Raw genomic sequence first — 22,758 nt, 5'->3', positions numbered from 1 at the left:
CACCCAGACCATATCGAGTCAAGCGAGCAACCATTGCACTATCACCCAAATCATTCCCACTTCATCGCCGCGTTACTCGTGTAAGGTAGGCTTACACGAAGTCACGATGGCGCCCCCGAAAGCCGCCCAGCTACAAAAGGGTCGCGATTTCGACTTGGCCAAGCCCTTTGACAAAGATACTCGAAGGATCTTGCAGAAGACCGCCGCTGACCTAATGCGCAAGAGAGGCAAAATCAACAGCAAGATGACGATGGCATTGGAGCGTCCCACTCAGTCTAGCGATGTCCAGGATCAGCAAGACTTTCTACTTCAGCTCTCACTCCGCGAGAAGGCCAAAGGGAAAAAGTTCATCCGCCGCCAGACCAAAGTCCTGGAAGGAAGACAGAAGATGCTGGACATGGATCCTTCGGACGCTAGAGAGAGGGATGTCGACCTACTCAAAAGCCTTCTGTCGAAATTGAGAGACGAATCCACCACCTCAAGCGAGGGACTTAAGCACAAATCAAAGAATGGCGACATTTCTTCCGTTGATTGGGACACTGAGGATTCGGAAGACGACAATGACGATTACCACAGCGCTCTCGAGAATGATCTTAGTGCCAGTCCTCTTGTGCCGGACGCTATCAGCACCAAGTCCTAGAAGGACAAGGATGTCGCGGTGATTGGCAGTACTAAGAAGGAGAAGCGAAAGCGCGACGATGATACACCTCAATCCTTCAAGAAGTTGAAGAACGGTCATCTCGACAAGGGTACCCAGCTACAGGGAGAAAAGGCTCAGCACGACGGTGACAGCAAGCGCAAGAAGAGGCACAAAAAGTCCAAGAGCATCTCACTCAATGAGATGAGTACCGAGGGCCAACACGATATCCCGAAGGCCAATTCACATAGCATTACAACTAATGACGTCGAGCATGCCGAGGACACCGGTTCTGGTGCTGATATCGCAAAGGGACTGGAGAAGACGAAGAAGAAGAAGAAGTCATCCAAGTCCAAGTCCAAGTCGGCCACAGCTCATCCCATCGAGCACGGAAACGAAGCTAATGTTAGCGAGGTTTCGCCTGTTCACCAGAAGGCCGAGGGCCAGAAGAACGCGTCTGCGTCTACTGCCGAGGTGAAGGGAAAGAAGCTTAAGAAGAGGCACAAGAAGTCTCGTTTCAGTGCTCTCGCTGATGTCGATAACGAGGAGCAGGAGTACGGTTCTGAGGCTGTCCCCACTCCTGAAGTATTCGAGAGGATGGACACGCCTGTTCTCGTTCACGAGGCGAAGAACGGCAAGAAAAAGAAGAAGCAGAAGAAGACTAAGCATGCAGAGTTTTCCCATGCTGTCACAGTTATCGACGATGTCAATGAACACGAGCACCTGAGTGTGGCTGAAGCCAGCCCTGGAGGTGAGGACGCTAAGGGTGGCGAGGTATTCCAGAAATACAAGAAACTCAAGAAGGTGGGACACGTCTTGGACAATGTTGTCGCCAAGGACGACAAAGCCAATACTGAGCGAGACACACTGGTTCATAATGCAAAGGTCGATGAGCCCACGACCATCGAGGGAAAGAAGAGAAAGAAACTGCGAAGCACATCGCTCTCAATCGCCGAGAAGGATGAACAGTCCGCCTCGCCAGACAAGATTAAGGATACCAAGACCTCCGTCGACGGCCCACAGAAGGCGATGTCGTCCCCCAGCACAGCGTTCAAAGGACCTACTCGCATCCCTATTCCAGCCACTCCGGACAATCGCGGATCTTTCATCCGCACAGCTGGCCGTACGCCCTTTAACCCCTTCTTGAACTTGAAGCCGCACAGCGTTCAGCATCCTGCGCCTAGCTTCGTTCCTGAGAAGTCGCCGAAATCTCCTGGCGGCCAGGTCTGGGTTCTTGACACCACTGGATCGCGCAAGCAGAACAAGAATCATGAGGACGACACGAAGAGCGTGACCATGACCATTGGCAAAGTCGACACTCCACACAAGTTCGATCAGGGTTCCCCGACGCCCCCTCCCAAGAAGGAGCAGAAGAAGCGAGGACGACCCAAGAAGGTCAAGGAGCCTCTTGCCCATGTGAGCCCTCACCGTGCGGGTTCCTCTGCCAAGGCAACAACCCCACGTGCCCGTGCTAGCAGTGACCTTGCTGCGCTTTTGGGCAGCCCCAAGCGAGCCAAGAAGCTCCAGAAGGTGCTCAAGGAGGATAAGGCAATGCTCGAGCAAGAGAAAAAGAGCTGGTACAAGGCAGTGGGCTTGGATTACGAGGGCTAAGTATTGTTCGCCAATCTCTGGATGTAGGTTGTATTGGCTCGCAGTATTGCGCAAAGAGCATCGTCCCAGAGTTAAATGCCAACAGAATGCGCCTAAGGAGGTCTGCGGGGTTGCTTTTAAGTGTATGGATAGGAGATGAGGGCAATTCAAGACATATCACTTATGGCTTCCACCGTGTGACGATGCACTACTGAATAGTGACTTGGCCTTGATGTGGATATAGGAAATCTCATTTTACTACTCGGCTATTTCGTGAGGCCAGAGTCCCATGTTGTTATACAAAGAGCGTAGATCCTTACATCGCCCAGAACCCAATCTGCGGCTTCAACCGTTGATAAAAACACAAAGAGGACCCACCCGTTAAAAACGTCCCTTATTGCGGTCACACTCCTCCAGGAATCTGTATATGCCCTCAAGCCCCTCATACCCATCAGAGCAGTCCTCACTGGTCTTTGGGGTGGGCGATAAGCTTTCGTATCCCTCGGGGTCTGACATCCAAGAGTGCTCTTCCATCTCATCCATGAACGCCTCTTCCAGGTCGACATCGATGCCGGAAAGCGATCGCAGTGAACCGCCGGGCGAAGTGATGGTCTTGACGTCGTCGTCAGGAGCGTATGGGAATTGAAGCGCCACCGGGACGCCATTCTCGATTTCAAAGTCGGCGTCTTGACCGACAATACCGCGTTGAACGCCAGCATCATCGCACAGCCGCTCGACGGTCTCGGCGTCAACTCCAGGGAATCGCACCCGGAGCACATTTTTCTTTTCCATCGTGATTGGCAAATCACCGAATAAGGCAAGCCTCTTCAGGTCTGCGAAAACGACGGCGAGGTCCTTGAGAGCGCGAGCAAAGTCAATGGACAGAACGTCGAGGAAGCCATCCTCGTTGAGGGTGGTGGTGGGGGCCTCGGCGTTAGCGGAGGTGAAACCCGCAGCGGCGGCGGCGGCCAGGGGGCTGAGGGCCGTGACGGTGGGGCTGATGTGGAAGTCGACGAAGGAGCCGGGGTTCCCGCGGGAGGTGGCGCCCATCATCTTGACGTACGCGGCCTGCTCGAGCTCCGAGACGGCGCGGTAGCGCTTGTCGCCGCGAGCGTTGAGGCCGTCGTAGCGTACCTTTTGGCCAGAGAGGCAGAAGGCGCGCATCGCGACGGAGACGTTCTGGATCACTTGCGCGGGCGCCGCGGGCGTGTGAGAGAAGTAGCGGGCCCCACCGCCGACGCTGTAGCCGCCCTGGGTGCGGGCGATGGCACCGCCGGTGAGATTCGGTCGGAGCGTGCTCGCAAAGGGCGCGCGGCCGGTCATTTGGCCCACGCGGCGGGATGTGTTTGAACTCGGGAACGATGCCCGGCTGAAGCGTGCGCTGCTGCCGCCGGGGCTACCGCTCGTGGAGATCCATCTGCGAACGGTGTTGTTGATGCTCTGGGTCGAGTACCAGCGTCCCGCGCGCTTCTGTCTGAGGAGAGCGGCCGGGTGAATGGGCTGTCGGCCCGTCGGCGTCGTGCGGATGGGGATGTGTGCGAGTTCGCCCTGGACGGCCGGGCGGGTTGCGTTTGCGAGTTTGGTTCGTATCATCTTTGTCGTTCTGGTGATGCCCACGCGGAGGAGGCGTAGGGCTGCTGGAGCCCATATACCCCCCGCGGCAGACATTTTGGCGGGTTTGTTTGGAGTGACTCCTTAGAGATCACGACCGGTAAGGGGGACGTCAAGGTCGAGTCGAACAGTGTCGTGTCTGGAGCTATGTCCTTGGGAAAGGAGGGAAACCTGGGGGAGGACGGGAGATCGCGGGGAGCACTTATAAAGAGGGAGGCGATAAGATAGACTTCGCCACCTGAGGTTGTCAGCACAGATTCCCGAAAGCACCGCCACAGCCATGCCAGTGGTCATGTTTCCCGCTAGTCCAAAAAGAGGCTAGTGCATCATCTCGAGGTAGGACCCCCACTCTGGACTTTTTTCTTTCCTTTAAATTTTCCACGAAGCTCTTCCAACTGCTGCAGACTTCTCTTTTCCATACTCAACAAGGTCAATCACCAAGACCTCTCTCCCTCTGCCTGCCATTGCGCAAACGCCAGACTGGCGCGCGCCTGGCAGGCATTGGGAAATTTTCAATTGGTAAGTTTGATCTTCTTTGTCTCACGAGAGTTCACCTGGTTTCTTTTGTCTTTTTGCATGATGATTGGAAACAACATTGAACAATCCAAATCAGACCTATTTCCATGGTGTGACACTTTTCTTAGAACTGAGCAAATTCTTGCGCAGCTTCCTGTCTATTCGCGTCTACGGAGTTGTGGGACCAAAGCTAACGCGCAACAGAATATTCTCTTACGAATTTTCAATCGCTTCCAAATTTGAAGCCCTTGCTTTTGAAGCTATTTTCAAAAGGTTCGTTTGCACTTTCCGGTCTCTCCACCCCCCTTTCTCTTCGCCTCTATATGATGAACACTTCGTACACCATAGGGATTCCTCATGCAGAATACATAATGTTGAATCCGGTGCAATAGTTTCAGCCTTGTCTGATCTAGAGCCAAAATTTTACCTTCTTTTGCTCGCATCTATCCAGGTAGCATCCAAGCTAACATCAGTCGGATAGGTAAATACATATTTTCCAGGCTCCGCCTCAATGCTTTCCTTCCCCCACAAGCAAACACCACAATGAGGAAGATTTGAACGAACGGGCGGACATAAACGAACCTCGATGCCCCTCGCCAGAAACAAACGGAGCGTACAAACTCTGTGGTGTTGGGTGTCGGGGCTTCTTGTTGAGATCGATCGTCAACTGATCGTGGTTACCACTATTTGCTTGTGTTCAAGGTACTCTTCCTCTGCGTTTACGCGCAGGAGAGTGGCCTTTGGAAAGCTTGCGTTCATCTGGTTGAGGCTGGCCATGCTGACTGTTCTCGACGCAGGTAAACATTTTTTCCTATTCTGCTGCCCAGGCGGCGACCGTGTTCAGTCTCTCGATACTATGATGAGTTGATCAAGTATTCACACTGTTTGACTGGCGCTCACTTCGGTGTTTGCTGGACATGAACGTAATTAACACTTTCTGATATTGAGGTAATTCAAACTCACATCTCACATCCTTTGGACAGCATCACTAACAGCCAGCAGATCGTTCACTTGGTGTTTGCTTCACCCATGCCTGACAAGTCGCTGACCCGCGACATAGGTAACTTGCTTGTACTGATGTTTCTCGTTTTGCTTTGATACCCAAATGGTAGGTCTACAATTTTTTTCCGCACTTTTTTCTGTTGCAAGCGCAACGCCCACCGTCTCACGGATGACCTTTTATTAGCTCTAGTACTGAATATCATGAAAGAGAAAACATAAACCGATTCACCTTGGAGAACTGATCGAGACCTGTCATTTTTACATTTTGTTTTGCCATCACTTTAGCAAAGCACTTCGCTAACATGACAACTTCTAGGAACCTGGACTCTTCAATGAGACCTGATCTATCTTCCTTAGTCTGATGACTCAATAATAAAACATGATATTTTCATCGCATTTTTTCTGTCGCTTCGCTTTCTGATCGTGTAACAATGATGCCTTGCCTCCCTTGATATCCACAACCCTTGCGCCAGTCTCCAATCGCATACTGCGGCACAGACACACCTAGTGCTTGAGCTGCAGACGCGCGTTCATGCCCACGATACACCTGATCAAATCCCAATCGCCGTGCGCGCCAACCCAGTCCGTGACAATGATGCCCGTCGCCGCGTCGCCGACATTGAGCTGGTGCGGGCCCTTGCCCGGCTCGCCGTGGCGTATGCAGAGATACTCGATGACGGCCGGGTTCACTTTGGCGGCGATGCGCTCCGGCCAGCAGGTGGCGTTGAAGAAGTTGCTCGCGCTCAAAAAGTTGACAAAGAAGGGCAGCGGCGGTGCGTCGGCGTTGAAGTCGGGCATGCCGGGGAGGTGGAAGAGCTGCTCGGCGGCGCGCTCGAGCTGGCCGTGGGAGAAGTTGATCTTCTTCTCGACGTTTGTCGACTGGTCGATTTCGTAAAAGTCCTGGACGCGGATGAGGCCGCCGCCGACGGTGCCGTCCTCGCAGTTGTCGGGCCAGTTCTGGGCGTCAATGGCCCAGCCGCGGCCGTCGTGCTCGCCGCGCAGGGGTTCGTCGAGGCCGAAGCGGCGGATGAGCACGATGCGGCCGCGACAGTCGCCAAGGTGCGGGATGCGCGGCTCGACGAACCACCTGTGGGCGTCGCGGCCGACGTAGCGGTCGCGGAGGTAGCGGCTGAGCTGCTCGTCGTTGCCCTTGCCCGTGCCCTCGCGCTTGACGGACATGAGGACCGTCTCGGAGGGGTTGGCGTCCAGATAGGCGTAGATGTCGGAGAGCATGTCGGCAAAGTACTTGTTGCCGGTCAGGGAGATGGGGAAGGCGGAGTGGACGAGGGCGAGGTCGTCGTTGTCCTGGGAGACGGAGACTCTGATGTCGAGGAAGCGGACGCCGTTGTCGAGCTGCTCGCGGACGCCGACGGCCTGGCAGCGGACGGAGGGCAGCGCCGTGTAACACGTCGGCGAGTTGTGGGTGCCGGGGATGGAGAGGAGGGGTAGCGGGTATTCGTCGCGCAGCTCGTGCATCCAGGCATTGAGGTTTGCGGACGACATGATGGCGAGGAATGCGCCATTGGCCACGTAGACGGCCGTCAGCTCCAGAGGCGCATCGTCGAGCTTCTTCATGACGGAAGAGCGGTTGGTGGGGCTCGGGGCGTCAATCTCATAACGGTGGCCCTCAATTTCGAACTGGAGACGAACGACATCGTGGTTTCCAATATCTGGTGCGCCAATCTCGGTGCCGCCGATGGCGAATGGCTCGACATGAACATCGACATCCTCGGTCTGGTGGGCATCTCCCTTTGCGTGGGTCTCTTTGGTGGTGAAGTTGGTCGCATTCATGAAGGAGCCAATGGTACCAAAGGTGTTGCCCAGGAAGTCTCCGGTGCGCTTCCTCTCGCCCTCGAAGCGTTCGACACGCTTGAGGGTGACTGGCAGGGCCGTGAGGTTGCGGATGGTGAGGTTCGTCATGGCGGTGGTCTCGAGCAAGGGGGAGGAAGGGGAGGGGAGAAGAAGTGAGAGGCAGTTACCCATCGTGGAGGAGGATTTTCACGGGGGTTTAGAGCCCCTCGGCGGGCTTCATGTACGCGTGTTCCGGGGTACAGAGCCGTCTTGGAAGGCTTGGGAGGGCCGTTACTTGCATGTAAAATGGGGCTCTTTTGGAGCTGGGCTGACCTACGGCCAAGGAAAGGGCGTTGCAACGGTTGGCTGGGTGGGATTTGAATGTCTCGTCGCGGGATGCATGCCGAGTCGGCGCGAGCAAGGTACTTCGTACCTACGGATAGGTAGGTACTGTATGTTCAGCTCAGCTTGACCGGGGCTTCCTCACAGTCACAGCAATGATTCAAGATCGGTAACGCCGCAAGCAGCAAAGATGTCTTAGGTGCGATTGACGTCGCAATATGATGCGCCGTAGCGCTGCTGGTTTGGAGTAGAGCTGGCCGATTAGTGTCCTGAAACTGGACGTGATTCGCCAGCAGTGACAGACAGAAGCTGTTCTTGCAATTGGCGCTGCTCATTGGCCGTTGGGAGATACCAGTTGCGCAAAAGAGCTGAACTCTGGGGTGTGCCTGGTTGTCCTGCAACCTGTGCCATGGATTAGCTGGGACGCGACCGCATGGAGACTGACGGCGACAGTTCGGACCGAAGAGCAGCTGAAGTAAGGTATGGTGATGGGAAGCAGGGATGAGCAGACCTGGGGGCAGAGACGAAGTGATCGGGGCCTGTTGTCCGTCTGATCAGCCAAGGCTAGGTTGATCAAGATCTGATGCAAAGAGAGTCAAAACAAGAGACGATTTGGCCTCCAACGGGACGGACGGGAAATAGTGTTTAGGTTCCGCAGAATGCACGTCCTTTGGCTTACTCCCGGTGCCCGGGTGGATGCAGCGGGCAGGGCGGCCTATGATATCTTTGCCCGTGTTAATCCCTGAAGCAGTCAGATCGTATTCGTGGACGTAAGCAGCTTCGCTTCGTAGCAAAACACCTTCCTCTTTCAACGACCTCAGTCACGATTGCAGAAAGAACTTTGGTCTTTGCTAAACCTCAAGCTATGTCATTTCTTTCTGCTCAACGGCTCAGTAGTTGAGAGAGCCATTCGCTTTGTTCCCAACTCCCTTACCACGTACTCCTCTGTTCGAGATACTCTCCATGAACCATCATGGAGTAATGAAAAATCAGATCTCGGTACCAAAATCTCCACGGCTAACCCCAACTTGGGAGTCTTACCCGTCGCGCTCGTGTTCGTGGCATGAGAGCATCAGACTCGGGCGGCAGGCCCTGGTCGAGCTTGGAGGCACTACGATGAAATCTGCAATACCCGCCCTTCTGCCTATTCTTGCCAAGACCTCGTAGAAGGGTAAAAGGCTGAATAGCATGGCTAGACTCATGAGTTACATCCCGGGTTTGACTGTATTCGAGTATAAATAATCATATACCTCTCGTGAGCTTCCGATTGATGCCCTCATCTGCTCCCCATCGTGACAATCCTTCTCCAACACCTCACTTTCTTCTCATCTACTCTCAAAATGGTCAATTTTCCCTCCATCGCCGTAGGCCTCGCCGTCGCTGCTACGGCAGCTGCCGCAGCCGACACCCCAACGCTCAATACCTGGCCTCAATACAACCACGGCGGCTGGTACAACCACACGGACGGCGACGTCACCACCTACGGCGCTCCCGAAATCACCTCTCTCTCAGGCACGCCCCACGCCAGATTCTCCTTCCTTTTCAACCGCGTCGATCCCCCCTACGCTGGCCTCTACGTCCAGTCCTCGACCGCGGACTTCATCACCCACTACGAGGTCGAAGGCTACGGCTGGGGCAAACCCACCGTCACTGGCAAGGTGTGCGGCGCCCAGAGCAACTTCACCTTTGTGCGGCTGTTCGGCCCCGACGGCCTGCCCAATACAATGGCCACCGACACCATGTTCATCAACGTCTACGCTGCCAAGAACAATGCTTCGCGGGCCGTCATCAACGAGGTCTGGCCCGTCTGGGTTGGAGACGATATCTTTGACCCGGAAAACACAACTCCCTGCCCGGCTCCTGCCGCCAAGACTAAGAGGTGGACTGCTTGAAAAGTCTGAACCGTCAGTTGACGGAACTCGAGGAGGAAATTAGGGTGCTATTGATAAAAGAGGCCAGGAAAATATTGAGGAAGACAGGCCAGGCAAGAGATAGCGGTCAGAAGTTAAGAGACGAGGGCGGATTTAGTCGGGAGGCTGTTCACGCCATTAAGCCATATATACACGAAAGTAATGAATATGTAATCAAAACATGATAAGCATAGAGGCTGCTTTACACGAGGCCCAATGTAACCTACGCTTGTGAGAATCACTTATTTACTCTTTTACCGGAGTAACCAGCTCATTCGGCGTATGGCTCTCAACAATAGTGAACGCGGCTAAGAAACGAGCCAGATACCAGTAAGCACGCAAATGAGCACACCTTATTCGTATGAAATCTAAGTGCGCCCTTCCTCCTCATCCCCTGCCTGCTCAATTGCAATCATAACCGCCTTCGTCTCCTCAAGGCACTCCTCCTTTCGATACTCTTGCGAATCGGGCCAACCGTGGCGCCGGTAAACCTTCTGCAGCGCCGGAATAGGATTCCTCGTCATCGCGCTCTCCGAATCCAAGACCTCGTACTCGTTACACGGCACCCAGCGCAGCAAGTGGTACTCGGCCTTGAGCACCTTGAAGAAGTCGGCGACAGACCAGGCGGCGCCGTCGGCACGCCACTCGGCGTCTTCCTCATCGTCGCAGTAATCGTACGGGTCGTCCTCGATGCACCGGGGCCCGTCGCGGAGCCGGCCGGGACACTCTGGCCAGTAAATGACGCCGAGCTCCGTATCAATCAGGAAGGTGTGGTGCTCGCTCATCGTCAGCCCGACGACGCTCTCGGGTACGTGCTCCGTGGTGGCGGTGATGGTGCGAAGCTCGTCGATGTCGCTGCCGCCCTCGCGTACCCAGGTACCGGACATGCGCCAGTCTATCCAACGACCTCCAGGGGTGATTTCTGGTATCTCGTTGTCGTCGAGATCTTGGCGGATGTACGGTAGGTGTGAAAGTAGGCTCAGTACCTCGTCTGACTTCCCCAGGCCCTGTAAATCAGAGGCCAACGTTGGCCACCCTCCTGGCGGCGGGTGCACGACAGCCGACTCGGGAAGGTACATTTTAGTCAGAAAGACGTAAAAGTCGATCACGGCGGCGACTGTAGCCTCCTCAGAGTACTCGACTTGGTCAAGCGTCCGCATCTCGTCTTCGTGTTGTGGTCAAATACCCTAACGGTGTGCCCGCTTTCCACCTCGGCGTTTTTTGGTTTCTGGAGAAGGAGTTGTATGAAATTGTACTTGCTGTCCAAGAGTGGAGCCAAAAGTGTTCAGGAATACGGAAAGTGAGGATGGAAAGACGGCAAACAGGCTAGAAGAGGATAAAGAATTGTGCCGCACGTCTTAGATAAGCGGTCTTGTTGTAACTTCAACTGCTAGGGGCGATCTTGATGATAATTCGGCCCCCGTCCTCCATTTTCTTCCGTGGTACGATCAACATGATAGTTCTACATCAAATTCGTTAAAAATGTATGAACATATTATTGAGAGTTAGTTAAACTTCCGAGAGCGCCTAATAACGAAGAGAAAGCTTCCAATGTAACCCACTGGCCATTCCGACTTACAGACTTAGGAGGAATCCATGGTAATCACCTAATTCCTCTTTCTTCAGTGTGATTTGCACAACAGTATAGCGAAACTCACCTCGTATCCACTCTCAAGGTCCCGTTGTAATTGGAAGCCTGTGTATCGAGACTTTTCCAACGCGTGAATGATACGTGGGTCGTAGTGTGCGCCATTGTAAGGCGATATGGGGAGTACAAGTGCCATAGCAATTCCGTTACTATCAACGTGAGAAACGTGGCTGAGACCTCAGCCGCATTTCGGTCATGGCGACCACGGCTCTCAAGCCAAAATGAAAACCGCCAAAAAGGGGTTACCATCAGCTGGCCAATGTTGTGCTGTTCTTTGAACCGCAAAGTGGTATGGCATTTCGTCTAGGTTCTCGCAGGAATGGTAAGGGACTTTCCCATTCCAATTCTGCAAATCCAGCTAAGATTTAAGCTTGTTTTAGTGTAACGAAGAATGCGGTTGTTTGAACCGACGTGCCCTGCTTCCGCTGAGGTGAGTCGTGCTGAAGTCAAGGGGCTTTCTGTTCTGGCATTCTCAATTGGTGCTGTCACATTTGGTCAAGTGCATGTACATGTTTGGAACCGGATATCGTCCTTGAAGAGATTATCCGGCGTTGATGTCGCGAGGTCGATCACTTTGCTAGGGAGAGGCTTTCAGAATGTATTCTGAGAGGTGAGAATATTCTTCGCGCGTGCATTGACGAGTCACTTAGCGATCTTCAAAGTATCTTTGCGCTGAGATCTATGAAAGGTATCCGGATGTCATCACATTCATCAGCTAGACAGAAGGCATCATTAGCAGCCCATTTAAATACTGACTGTGTATGTGTGGCTGGCTTGGCGCAAGGGATAAATGTGACAAGTCTGATCAGCCGTGGGATATCATTCGAACGGCAAATTTCGTGCGAAATGGGAAAGCCATTTTCAGTTGAGCACCTCTGGGATTGCCTTGTGTCTCTTTTGCCTGGTGATCCGTCTTGGGACATTCATGTTGTCGAAGCCGTGAGTCTCGCAATGTGAAGACCACTGGCTCTTATGATAGTTGCAGCTGAAAAGTGCTCCACGGCATTCTGACCCTATACGCCGTCGGAATTGTCAACGGCTGATTTTGATGAGAGAGGAATCTCTTGTCTTGGCTCCAAGAAACAACTTTTGAATTACGAAATTCTCCCTGACATCCAGCCTCTGGTGACATCTCACACTACGTCTTTGTTGAGATCACATTGAAGAGAAGCATTACACTACTATCGATGGTTATAACATTTTAAGGAAGACCCAGCCCATGTAGCAAATACTCCGTATGTCTTTCTGCCAAGCTGACCACCACACTCATTTACGTCTCACAGGGTCTCATTGCTTATCGTTCATCATTTATGCTAATTCAGTCACTCACTTAGTCTTTGGATGCTCGACAGGGCGCCATGATGTTACTCAAGATGCGAGCCGCACTGCTAGTAGCTATAGCTGGCGCCGCAAGCGCATATCCGGCTTCATCTGCACCCGGTAGCAACGGCACCTTTACCAAGACTGCTGTCCCTACGCCTTGCCCATCTCCCGTGGAAAAGGCCAATAGGTTTGGCTTTATGGGAGAACAAACCGCAACGTTTGCTCACGATGGGCCTCACGTCACCCTGTCGCCAAACATCCATTGGTCATGCGATACAAAGCCGGCGGCCAACGTCATCCCCATTCCTCCCAGCAAGGGCTCCAAGATGTACTACGGGGTTGGAGGTAAGTCGAAGATGCCAACCTATCCTCATCAACCCGATGAGCTCACGCAATAGAGTAGATCCGGCCAAGGCAGGAGATTATGCCTTTGTCACCTACCACTTCACTGCCCCGTCAGTAAACCTGGACCATTGCGATCATGTAGCAGTCGTCATATACGACTCTTCAGATCTGGTCATCTCGTTTGGCAGCCAAGATGGATATCAGAATGCCGTGGATACCTGGAATACTGATGACGGCCTGATCTTGGTCGCCTTCGCCAAAGGTTGCGGTGATTACAAGAAAGGCGACCGCTGTTTCTTCCGCGTATCTTCACTCAAGTTTCACGAAGGAGATTTCGTTGTAACAGCCTCCGGAACTCCTAGTCACCCTGACGATATTATCACTGTCGGTGAAACCGAATGGGGCCGTTGGACACCTCGAGGGCACCACCCGCAACCTTCCTCAGCCTCTGAACCAACATTCACATGGGGATCCGCACCGGCCGCCACATCTGGCAGTAGTCCATTCGATCCTATTTCCGCTTCTTCTGTAGAATATGTTGCCCCTGGCACGACCGGATCAACTTCACCTGTGCCTATTTCAACTGCTTTGCCCGGAACTCCTGGCAGTCCACTCTCAAACAGCTCCTCTACGGGGAACTCCACCAGTTTGCAGGCATCACGCAACTGCGACGCTCCGGTAGACACCAAGTACGGACTTCCAACGGCCTGTCTTGGTGATTACTTCGACGAGGATCTCGATGATGACCTAGGGTACACCCATTTGAGCGCCGAGAGTATCAGATTCGTTCAGGAAATCGCCCCTCAGTTCATCCAGGAGTCTATTCCAGAGGATTTCAAGTACGACATTGATCCAGAGGACACCTTCTGGAAACAACGCCGGCATCTCCGTGGGCGCTCATTCTGGTCTTTCCTAGACGTCATAGTGAAGCCCCTTGAGGCAATTTACCACGCCACGCAACAAATTCTCTCAATCGGAGGTTCCATCAACAAAGATATCTCCTGGCAGCTACCCGACTCCAAGTCTTCGAACCCCGATGGAAAAACGCTCACCGATCCCAAGACCAAGCAGGTCAAATCCCCATGGGGTGATTCGATCCTTCTGAAAGCGCTAGGTTCTCAGGAGGAGGACCCTGAGAAGACGGTTAACGGATACATGAACATTTTCTGCGTCGGATGCGGTGCGTCTGGCAACGCCAAAATCGCTGGCCGAGCCCGCTGGACTCCTCTTGGCGGGTTTCTCGAGGGCGAAGTCGACATCAGGACGGATATCAAGTTTGTTCTAAAGATAGGGATCGATGCCCAGATCACATACAAGGAGGAGTTCTACAATGACTTGATCAACGTGGGTTTACCTGGGTTGTCCTACGGTGTTGTTACCATCGGGCCACGCATCAACGTCGGATCACGCGTTGAGGTCGAAGCAGCGGCCAAGGGAAAACTGCTGGCGGGCGCTGAGATGGGTCTGCAAGACGCCCATGTGCTCATAGACTTTGTTCACTCGGCTAACAGCAAGAAGAGTGGCTGGGAGCCCTACTTCAAGCCGGTCTTTGAAGCGGAAGGTGAGTTGATGCTCTCCACGACACTTGGTCTGCCTATAGGTATCAAGTGTGGTCTCCAGATCGCGTCCTGGGATAAGTCCGTAGGCATCATTGATGAGCCGTCCATCAAGGGTGTTGCTCAAGTTGCAGCTTCGATCGGGCTCTCTGAGACGGGCAGCTTCCAGGGCGGATTCACCGAGACGGATGGCTGTACAGGCATCAGCACGCAAATCAGCTGGCGTAACAGACTGTACATCGATATCTTGGGTTTGAAGGAGATAAATTTGTTGGATACCGACGATCGTCCACTGACTCGTGAATGCATCCCGTGAGTTGCCTCCTCTACTATCCCTACCGCTTCACAAGATACTCGGGGCTGACAAGATTAGACTACCCTCCAACTTCACAAAGCGGCATATTGGGCATCGACAAACTTTCGAGCCCACGAACCCGATTGTTGATATCACACACAAATATAAGGGAGGCTCCTCTACCCTTTCTTATGAGCTTGAGTCCCTTCCGAATTCGGGCTACAATGATACCGACGGATACGAGTATTCTCTTCTTGTAAACCCTAGCGGCTCTACCATGATCATTTCTTGCAGCAACGGCAACTTGTACGCAGTCCTCACCGGCGGACCAGACAATGAACTCTGCTCGGAGCTGTGGGCTCATCAGAATGACGCCCTCATCTACGACGGAGCTCAGCGATTGATGCACTACTATGGCACCACCATGGCAAAGCTCGGCGTTTCTAGGCTGCGCGTCGAACCTGAACTGCATGGCCCTACCGATAGTGTTGTCGTCGCGTGGGCTCCTTACTACGGCGGACCTGGCCCTGAAGAGTACTACTTCGTTGCTGTTGACCCTCTTGGCGAAGTTTTCTATCCTGCGGTCTGTGACTATGTTGACGGGCAATCGTCAAAGCTTTTCCTGGTTCGTGACCCAGTTGAAGGGATCGAAACTCTCAAGAGCCCTGACCTCATGTATACTGTCACCGGTGGCCGGGTTGGTGACTGCTTTGCCTTAGTGTTGATGCAGGGTGCCCATGAGGCCAAGAGCTACCTCAACTTGAGTAATGCTCCCAATGGCCGGGGCTGATTTGATATGTTCCTTAATCCAATGTTCAGAGCTCTCCTACATTGATGCGCTTATCGAGGGCTGCGCCGCAAGTTTGGAATCATACAACAATTCATGGGAAGAACCTTTGGCGAAGCAATTATTAATAGAATTTGACACTTTTTTACGTACTGGTCCTGTCAAGCCGATTCTCAGACGGATAAGCTCACTCATACACTTGCTAGCAGTTATTGACTTGCCAGTATTTGCAGTCAGGTTTATGCTGTGTTGTAGGACTGTGGGGTCATCGATCTCCTGTCGTTGAACCCCCGTCCGCGGCCAGATTTCCCAAACCAGGCAATGCGTAATGCATGTGTAACGATGTAGAGCAAATGACGGGGAAGAAAAGGAGCGCGGCTTAGCTCCCCGGGCGCGCTAGGACCTGGTTACCAGACCGTCGGAAGAACCATCCCTTAAACGGAGCAAACAGGTGGTATGGATATGGCCAACGTCTAGGAAGTGCGATAGATGTACCGGGATGAGGAAAGAAGAGGATATACGTCAATTGTTTCGAACCCTGGACCTTTATCACATGCCGGATTGCTCAAACCTCGATACTCGGGACCCCGGTCTCACAGATCAATGGAGAAGCTATACTGATTTCCAGCCTTGTCATAAAGAGGAATTGAGAAGTCATTGGTTCATTGCTAAAGAATACATTAGATGTGGGTTTACGATTCATGACACAAAGTCGATTCAGTGTAATTGCTGAAATTTGAATACAGCGAGCTGACCACGATCGAGCTTTCGACCTCATCTAGATCGATCTAGACGGCTCCCTCTAATCCCACCCATTCCTCGGCACTATTATTTTCCTCAATCCCAGTGGTACATAGGTTGTGCGAGATCCTCATAGCTTTGCACCGCCGTTACACCAACAGCGACACATAGTGACACTGACAGACGAGCACCACTAAGGTCCCCCTGAAGATCAACGGGCTCAGCTTGACATGCCTCTGCGTTCCCTTCATCCTACCAATGCCACTAAGGCTGAACCGCCGAATTCAAAGAAGCATTGCTCGAGAAGAACCCAGACACAGACGGACTTAGACTCACTCCTCACTCCGAGCGCGCTTGTATACTGGGTGCTCTGGTGCATCTAGCTCTGAGGCCGGCCTCCTCCGATTTGGCGATGAAGGAGACGCCGTGGAATCGGTAGACTGTCTCCGGGGTTGTCGGTTGGTTGGGTTCTTCTGTGTGTACGTTCCACGACGAAGGAACTCTGCGATGACTGCTTCCGTGCCGATGACATTTGACGATCCCCTCACAGTGATACCTGCATCAACTTCCAGCTTCAATGGTCTTGACCGCCCATTTTCATCTATCAAGGGGCACCCCGCTGTCCAATCTCTCTCATAAATGGCATCGACTACCGCTTTTGCGATGGAATTTGCCTGTGCCGCAGGCGAATAGGGCAGGGCGATGAGGTTGCTATCGCTGGCCACGTCGATTCTTGTTGAGATACGCAGAGAAATGGGTGATGGTTCTTCCTCTTCCCCTTCCTCGTCGGCATCTAAGATCGAGTCTTGGGGAAGATGACAGATCCGTTGACTGTATTGGCTCTCGTGAGTGGTATCTCGTCTGACAAAGTGGGATGCGATGCTGCCAAAGACCGTCGGTTGTGCCTGCGGAGAGTATGCTGGAGGCTGAGGTTGTCTCCAGGGATCATTATCCTTGGGTATCGTCAGAGCATGGAGGCCTGACAGTAGAGCAAGGTGTTGGGTCTGGGCGCTTTCGGTGGATGAAGCCATCTTCGGTTATGGCGATGCGTAGAGAATAAGTGGTGATGAGGTAAGGCACGCAGCTGTGTCTTCAACGTCCAAGTTTTTTGCAAGCTGATAGAGATGCCTGAAGTCGTTTTATCTTTCGACTTTTTCTCAAAATGAAGACGTGGAGTGGAACAAGATGCAAAGCGTATGTGAGATGAGAAGGAGAAGCAGTAGTAGTCGATATATAACCACTTCCCTAGGCATATGACAACACATTCAAGGTAAGACCAGGTTTCTTTAGCGGAGATGTGACAGAAAGACGCCAGACGTGAGAAGTAACATTGAAACTCAGCTTTCCCTGTTCAGTTGGTAGAACGGAACGTTCGAATGGGCAGTGTCTCCCCATTTCAGTGGGTAGGCCGAAGAAAACACCAGGTAAGCACAATGGGCTCCGTTCCATCACTCATCAACAATCCATCATCTCTCACTTTTCGCTGTCCAGCTCCACCTGGGACATTCTTTCACAGACACACGGTGTAAGCGCAGAAGCTAGATTCCAACCACTACTGGCCACGGTGAGCTTGTTTGAGCTCCCAGAGTAGGATGAGTTGGGCCGGCTTCCCGCAAATCTCCGTTTAAATCAGGCCTCCTCTCTGCTTCTCTTGCTCGGACCACACCTTTGTGGTAACCGACAGCGAAACGAGACCCAAGCATTCGGAGCCAGAACAAGGGTGTGGCGGATCCCGACGATGCTTGTTGCGCCAAAAACACGCCGATCGAAGGAACAAATTAACCCAGATAACATCCTCAAAAGAGCAAGTGCCCACATGGCGAGGGACATGCCCCCATGCCTGAACAGGGCAAGGCGGAAGATGTCCGGTCCTCTCTACGACATTTGCCAATGGGAGCAACGCGCCCCTGTCTCCTGCGTACCTAAAAGCCGGCCAACACTAAAGGAAAGTTTGACACTTCACACGGCTGAATGGCATTACCAGTTTATTGTTCTCCCCGGAAAGCTGCATTGCTGGATGGGCGTAGAGTAGGGGGGTGCGGAAGCCGGAGGGGGAGGACCACGAGCATCGACCCACTTTGCCGAACGCCTCTTTCCATTGTGGTGGCACGGTGGAGCCCCCCGATTGACATTGTTCTCGGATGTGTGTGGGGCAACGTTGCTATTGTCCAACGCCTTCGGCCCCTTTGCTTCTCAACCACACCCGCCGGCCGAGGGATCGCACCGCCCGTCGTACCCCAGCGGCAACCCGTACCGAATGAGTTGGATCGAGTCTCGGATATCCCAGCCACGAACCACTCCTTCGGTCCTTCCCACCCCTCTTCCTGATGCATTTTACCCTTCCCGAATTTTCTTAAGCAAGATGAAGAGATCCCCTTTCACTCACCCCGGTAAATCACACAGCCCCTGCCAGGCCACTAACTCCGGCGCCGGCCATTGTTGGCGTCATTGGAACTGGTATGGTTCTGAGCTGTTGGAACGCCTTGTGACTTATTCCGGCGTACATCGATATTTCCACAAGGCAAAGTTGGTCGGCTGCGGCTGATACCGGACAAGAGCTTCAGAGGCTTGCAACAATCCTCTCGGCATGCTGTCTTTCATGGTGCCGGGATCTTTCAAGGATAAAATTCCTCTGGGTGAATCTTGGCTGACGAGGATACTTACATTGCCAATCACCTGCTACCTCGACGGGTAGGCAGGCCACTCGGCACAATATCCCCCCATCTTCCGGGAGGCTGGCAGCAAGCCGCAAAGCAATGCCATGGCAGAAATAGTGAGCTTTGGCGAGTCTTGATGCTCTTTCAAGGGTAGCGCGGAATTAGACCGGCCTCACAGGTCCCTGTTGTCTTTCGTTCGCTCGCTTCAATAAGCAGGGTTGGGTGTGGCATAGCATATCGTACCCTGGGGCCTAGGCTGCCATCCATTCCAACATCCAACGCTTCTACACCCGGCCGTAAGGAAGATCAAATCCCTCAACGGTGTTTGAAAAATGTTTGCCATATCGCCAGAGAATGATCTTCGTCATTCCATCATGAACACGTTGGCTTGTGATGACACAACGTAGCATGCCGACTGCATCTGCATGTCAACGGGAAGGGTTATGTGTTCGTTGGGCTTCTCACAAATTAAGATGCTGTGGAATGCTCTGGCTTCAAGTTCATTAGTGATATTGAATGCATATTCTAGAATGATTTCAAAGGACTGACGGATCAATCATGAACCCACTGATACCGGGTCATCAACTTTCCACCAGCCACCGGGCTCTTCAGGTAACGTACCACGTTTGATGTTCCCAAATCCGATCGCCGATTCTAACCCCATTATCCCATCTTGGCCGGCTTCCCGTAGACCGGTGTACGCCTCGTCACTTGGCTCGGTGTGATTAAGTTACCACTCCACAGCCCTAGCCCCACGACGAGATGGCCATCAGATGCCGACCCATGAAACGCCAACATACCTGCACGTAACGTGGCGATCACGAAGTAGTTCCAACTGGACATTTCTGATGCCGCTCGACTTACTCGGCATAGTGCCGACCAACCCACCAAAAAGCCATGGCAAGTTGCCAAACATGATCCAGCTTGGTTTGCTTGGCGGAGCTAGCCTACTCCTGTAGTCGCGGACAAGCGCACATGTTCATGAGTAAAGTGCCGCTCCTATGCTGTTGCTTTTATTTCTCCCGCTGAACCGCCTGCCCACATATATTTCAGTTACTACTCCAGTGGATTGTCATCAATTAGCCCACGAAGAGACATGAACAACAACAGCAATCTCAAAATGCTGGCGCGGATCCGCTTGCGGCATTCAGCATACCCACTATAAAAGCCGAAAGTGTTTCGAGGTTGCCTGCTACAAACAGGCCATCTGTCCAATGCGATTCGGCCGTAGACACCCGTCTGGCTCAAAGCGTACAACGCATACACAAATCATCGTTGAGACGGAGCTGGTTCCCCTCATCTCTGGTTGGGTACCGCTGGGATGGTTGACCTAATCTTGCCAGGTCAAGCCCAAAACCTACGTTCCCCCTATCCCACCACCAGCTCTTTCTCTTCTCCTTCTCTCCCTCTCTCACCCTCGTTTCCCCATTTGCTCGAACCACTCCCTACGCTTCCCTCTAGATGGAGATCTCATCGCAATGCACGCTACTACGTGTCTGTGTCACGAACCTCACAGGAGCAAGCTCACCTGCTCAATTGTAGGAGGAAACGACAAGGAGACAAGATCGAGTGCTTTGGGTTTTGGGGTTACACACGGAGTACCATCCCACTGCGAATTTAGTCGATACGACTGTCCCGATCGGGAAGCGTAAAGAGGGAAAGATTCCGTCCAGCCAGGTCGGGGTCTGCTTCAGCCCTATTGTCGTGACTTTTGTGTAACATGTTCGTGTGAGGTAATTCCAGGTTTACGGGCATTCCCAGCGTCAGCTGATGGCAGCAGCCACCATTCAGTTGACGGTGAGAATGTCAATATCCAAAATTAAAGCAATTTGTTGCTTACGCTGATCACTTGACCGCATTAGCAATACCAAAAGTTGTCTCTTTGCGCTTTGTGGAGCTGAAAACCACCCGTATTCTCTCAGTCTCACCGCACCTTGCGCAACGCAAACACCCTCCCGGAGAATCGTCAACTTCGGGAAGAGACACCGGGCCGCAACCTTGATACTGAACAACGCTCCCGAACTTCACGGACCGCAACGGGGCCCGAGGACGTATCCATCGACCGGAAGACTTTCCACATTTCCCGTGGTTCCCGTGTTTGCGGCCCGGAGTTTTGTGTGACGGTCTCCGGAGGTGGAGGTCTATTCAAGTCTTTATTTAGATCCTGGGGGCGTTGGCTGATACGATACGTTTGTTCGGAGGAAAGGGAGACAGATGATGTTATAATAAGGATTTCTCGTACACACATCAAGATACTGGGGAAAGTGACACAAAAAGGATTTTGAGTCTTTGTACTTGTGCGCAGAATATCACGCCTACGCGCAAACGGGCGGCTGGTTCTTGACGAGGGCCACACACATTTGAAACTGAAATATTGGCTAACATTTATTTGTCTCATTGAAATTGTAAGTGCATGAAAAGGATAAGTACTCCTCCCAAGGAATGAGGAAGTACACAAGAAACGACAACTCATACAATAAGCCATTGACAGTTTCAAAACATAGTCATCTATACTTGGAAGTGGATCGCTTGGTGATTGGGACAAAGTGGCTCCGTTGTCAAAATTCAGAGGACATAGCTAGATACAAAACACGCCAAACCCCCCAGCAATCACTCACTGGACAATACTCAGTATGTACAAGACACATACGAGACCAGCACGGCATAAAAGTATGAAATTCCAACCATCCTCATACGAATATCACCCCAAGACCACAAAAATTGAAAGGGACGAGACTCGAACTCGCGCGGGTTGCCCCACCAGGAAACAGATGTTAAGCTGACCTTAACCTGGCGCCATAACCAACTCGGCCACCCTTCCGTGTGCATCTCGCCAGCTCCGGTGGATAGCTCCACTGGGACCGGCGGACATTGTGTGACGGCAGCCGCGAGAAAGGGTTATATCAAGGATTCAATTTTCGCAAATCTCGCGACGGCGACGATAACGAACTTGGAGGACTCTCATAGCGATTGACACTGCGAAACTTTTGCCCGTTCTTTTTGTGACACGTCAAATTTCGCGGCCCTCCCACCCGGCGGAAACTTTGTCAAAAAGGTATACTCCGAATTAGACTTTCTGTCCTGCATGCTGAAAGTCCGACTTTGAGTCTCTGGGCCACAAGTCATTTTCCCCTCCTTATCCGAGCATGTAGACAGTCAGTTGCGGGCGGGCAGTGTAGCGTTCAGTCTATCAACCGACGTATGGCGTGCGATCCGCTTCATGCTGTTGAGAAACATGTCTAGGATTTGCCCGGCCGTGTTGAGCCTAGGTTTCCTTCTAGAACTGCAAGGGGACGTCCCGAGACACTTCGTGGAATTGAGGCGGTGAAGCTTGATAGAGGTGCTGCTGGGTGCTAGGTAGTCGTGTCTGGCTCGCGTCATTGGTTCACAGTTGCATGTCTCAGAAAGTCAAGTTCGTGAGATCCTCATCTCTATTGCCAGTAGCCAAATGGTCTACCTATCTACAAATCATGAGCTATCTCCAAGCCCACATCATCCCCATGCCCAAAGATGGAACCTCTGAGGCCTGTCTCCCCCGGCTATTCGCCTCTGCCACCCTCAACCGCGCAAGAGATGGTCGGCTAGAAAACCAGGAAAGAAAAGATGTTGAAGTTCTTTTGTTTCCCCGTTAACGCCGTTGTAGATGCTTTGTTCCCCTTTCGAACAATCCGAAGGGTATCTTTCTCATAATGCATTGCTCTTTTTGTGACTTTGGAAAAAAGAAAACGAAAAAAATCGCTTCAGGATTTGTTCCTGTGTAACCCGCTTTGTGTCTTTGTTGAAAGACGCCACCGCTCCCTTGTTCCGATTGTTTTTAACACCGTTTGACATAAAATGAAAAAACGATCCTACCAAAAAGACCACGCCATCGTGTCTTGATGTTGTTGTTGCTGCCTTTACCCGAAAAGGCTGGAAACCGGGATTCGTTGAGAACCGTACGCCATGTTTGAGTGCCTGTCCGCATGAATATCAAAATTATTATAAACGTCTAGGTCGTTGCAATGCAG

General features: G+C 52.5%; 7 protein-coding genes across 7 annotated transcripts; 3 read left to right on the top strand and 4 right to left on the bottom strand.

Moving 5' to 3' along the window:
* Positions 1-106: 106 nt before the first annotated feature.
* Positions 107-2,248, top strand: CCOS01_15863 (uncharacterized protein; the record flags this gene model as incomplete). Its single annotated transcript, XM_060464001.1, has 2 exons — positions 107-610; positions 641-2,248. 2 exons carry the CDS (start codon positions 107-109, stop codon positions 2,246-2,248), a joined length of 2,112 nt encoding a protein of 703 aa, XP_060305382.1.
* Positions 2,249-2,608: 360 nt separating this feature from the next.
* On the bottom strand, positions 2,609-3,895 carry CCOS01_15862 (casein kinase II beta 2 subunit; the record flags this gene model as incomplete). Its single annotated transcript, XM_060464000.1, has 1 exon — positions 2,609-3,895. One exon carries the CDS (start codon positions 3,893-3,895, stop codon positions 2,609-2,611), a length of 1,287 nt encoding a protein of 428 aa, XP_060305381.1.
* Positions 3,896-5,860: 1,965 nt separating this feature from the next.
* On the bottom strand, positions 5,861-7,339 carry CCOS01_15861 (phosphatidylinositol-specific phospholipase C; the record flags this gene model as incomplete). The annotated part of the gene is made up of 1 exon (XM_060463999.1): positions 5,861-7,339. One exon carries the CDS (start codon positions 7,337-7,339, stop codon positions 5,861-5,863), a length of 1,479 nt encoding a protein of 492 aa, XP_060305380.1.
* A 1,490-nt stretch (positions 7,340-8,829) lies between these two features.
* Positions 8,830-9,381, top strand: CCOS01_15860 (uncharacterized protein; the record flags this gene model as incomplete). Its single annotated transcript, XM_060463998.1, has 1 exon — positions 8,830-9,381. The coding sequence occupies one exon, from the start codon at positions 8,830-8,832 to the stop codon at positions 9,379-9,381; it is 552 nt and encodes a 183-aa protein (XP_060305379.1).
* A 386-nt stretch (positions 9,382-9,767) lies between these two features.
* On the bottom strand, positions 9,768-10,559 carry CCOS01_15859 (uncharacterized protein; the record flags this gene model as incomplete). Its single annotated transcript, XM_060463997.1, has 1 exon — positions 9,768-10,559. One exon carries the CDS (start codon positions 10,557-10,559, stop codon positions 9,768-9,770), a length of 792 nt encoding a protein of 263 aa, XP_060305378.1.
* Positions 10,560-12,420: 1,861 nt separating this feature from the next.
* CCOS01_15858 (uncharacterized protein) lies at positions 12,421-15,356 on the top strand (the record flags this gene model as incomplete). Its single annotated transcript, XM_060463996.1, has 3 exons — positions 12,421-12,715; positions 12,774-14,583; positions 14,645-15,356. The coding sequence occupies 3 exons, from the start codon at positions 12,421-12,423 to the stop codon at positions 15,354-15,356; spliced, it is 2,817 nt and encodes a 938-aa protein (XP_060305377.1).
* Positions 15,357-16,426: 1,070 nt separating this feature from the next.
* CCOS01_15857 (uncharacterized protein) lies at positions 16,427-17,125 on the bottom strand (the record flags this gene model as incomplete). Its single annotated transcript, XM_060463995.1, has 1 exon — positions 16,427-17,125. One exon carries the CDS (start codon positions 17,123-17,125, stop codon positions 16,427-16,429), a length of 699 nt encoding a protein of 232 aa, XP_060305376.1.
* Positions 17,126-22,758: the final 5,633 nt, after the last annotated feature.

The sequence above is a fragment of the Colletotrichum costaricense genome (genome assembly GCF_030867565.1).
Source record: "Colletotrichum costaricense strain IMI 309622 chromosome Unknown Scaffold_26.1, whole genome shotgun sequence".
Classification (NCBI taxonomy): domain Eukaryota; kingdom Fungi; phylum Ascomycota; class Sordariomycetes; order Glomerellales; family Glomerellaceae; genus Colletotrichum; species Colletotrichum costaricense.
The sequence above is the reverse complement of the archived record's forward strand: the minus strand, read 5'-3'. Positions and strand labels throughout refer to the sequence as shown.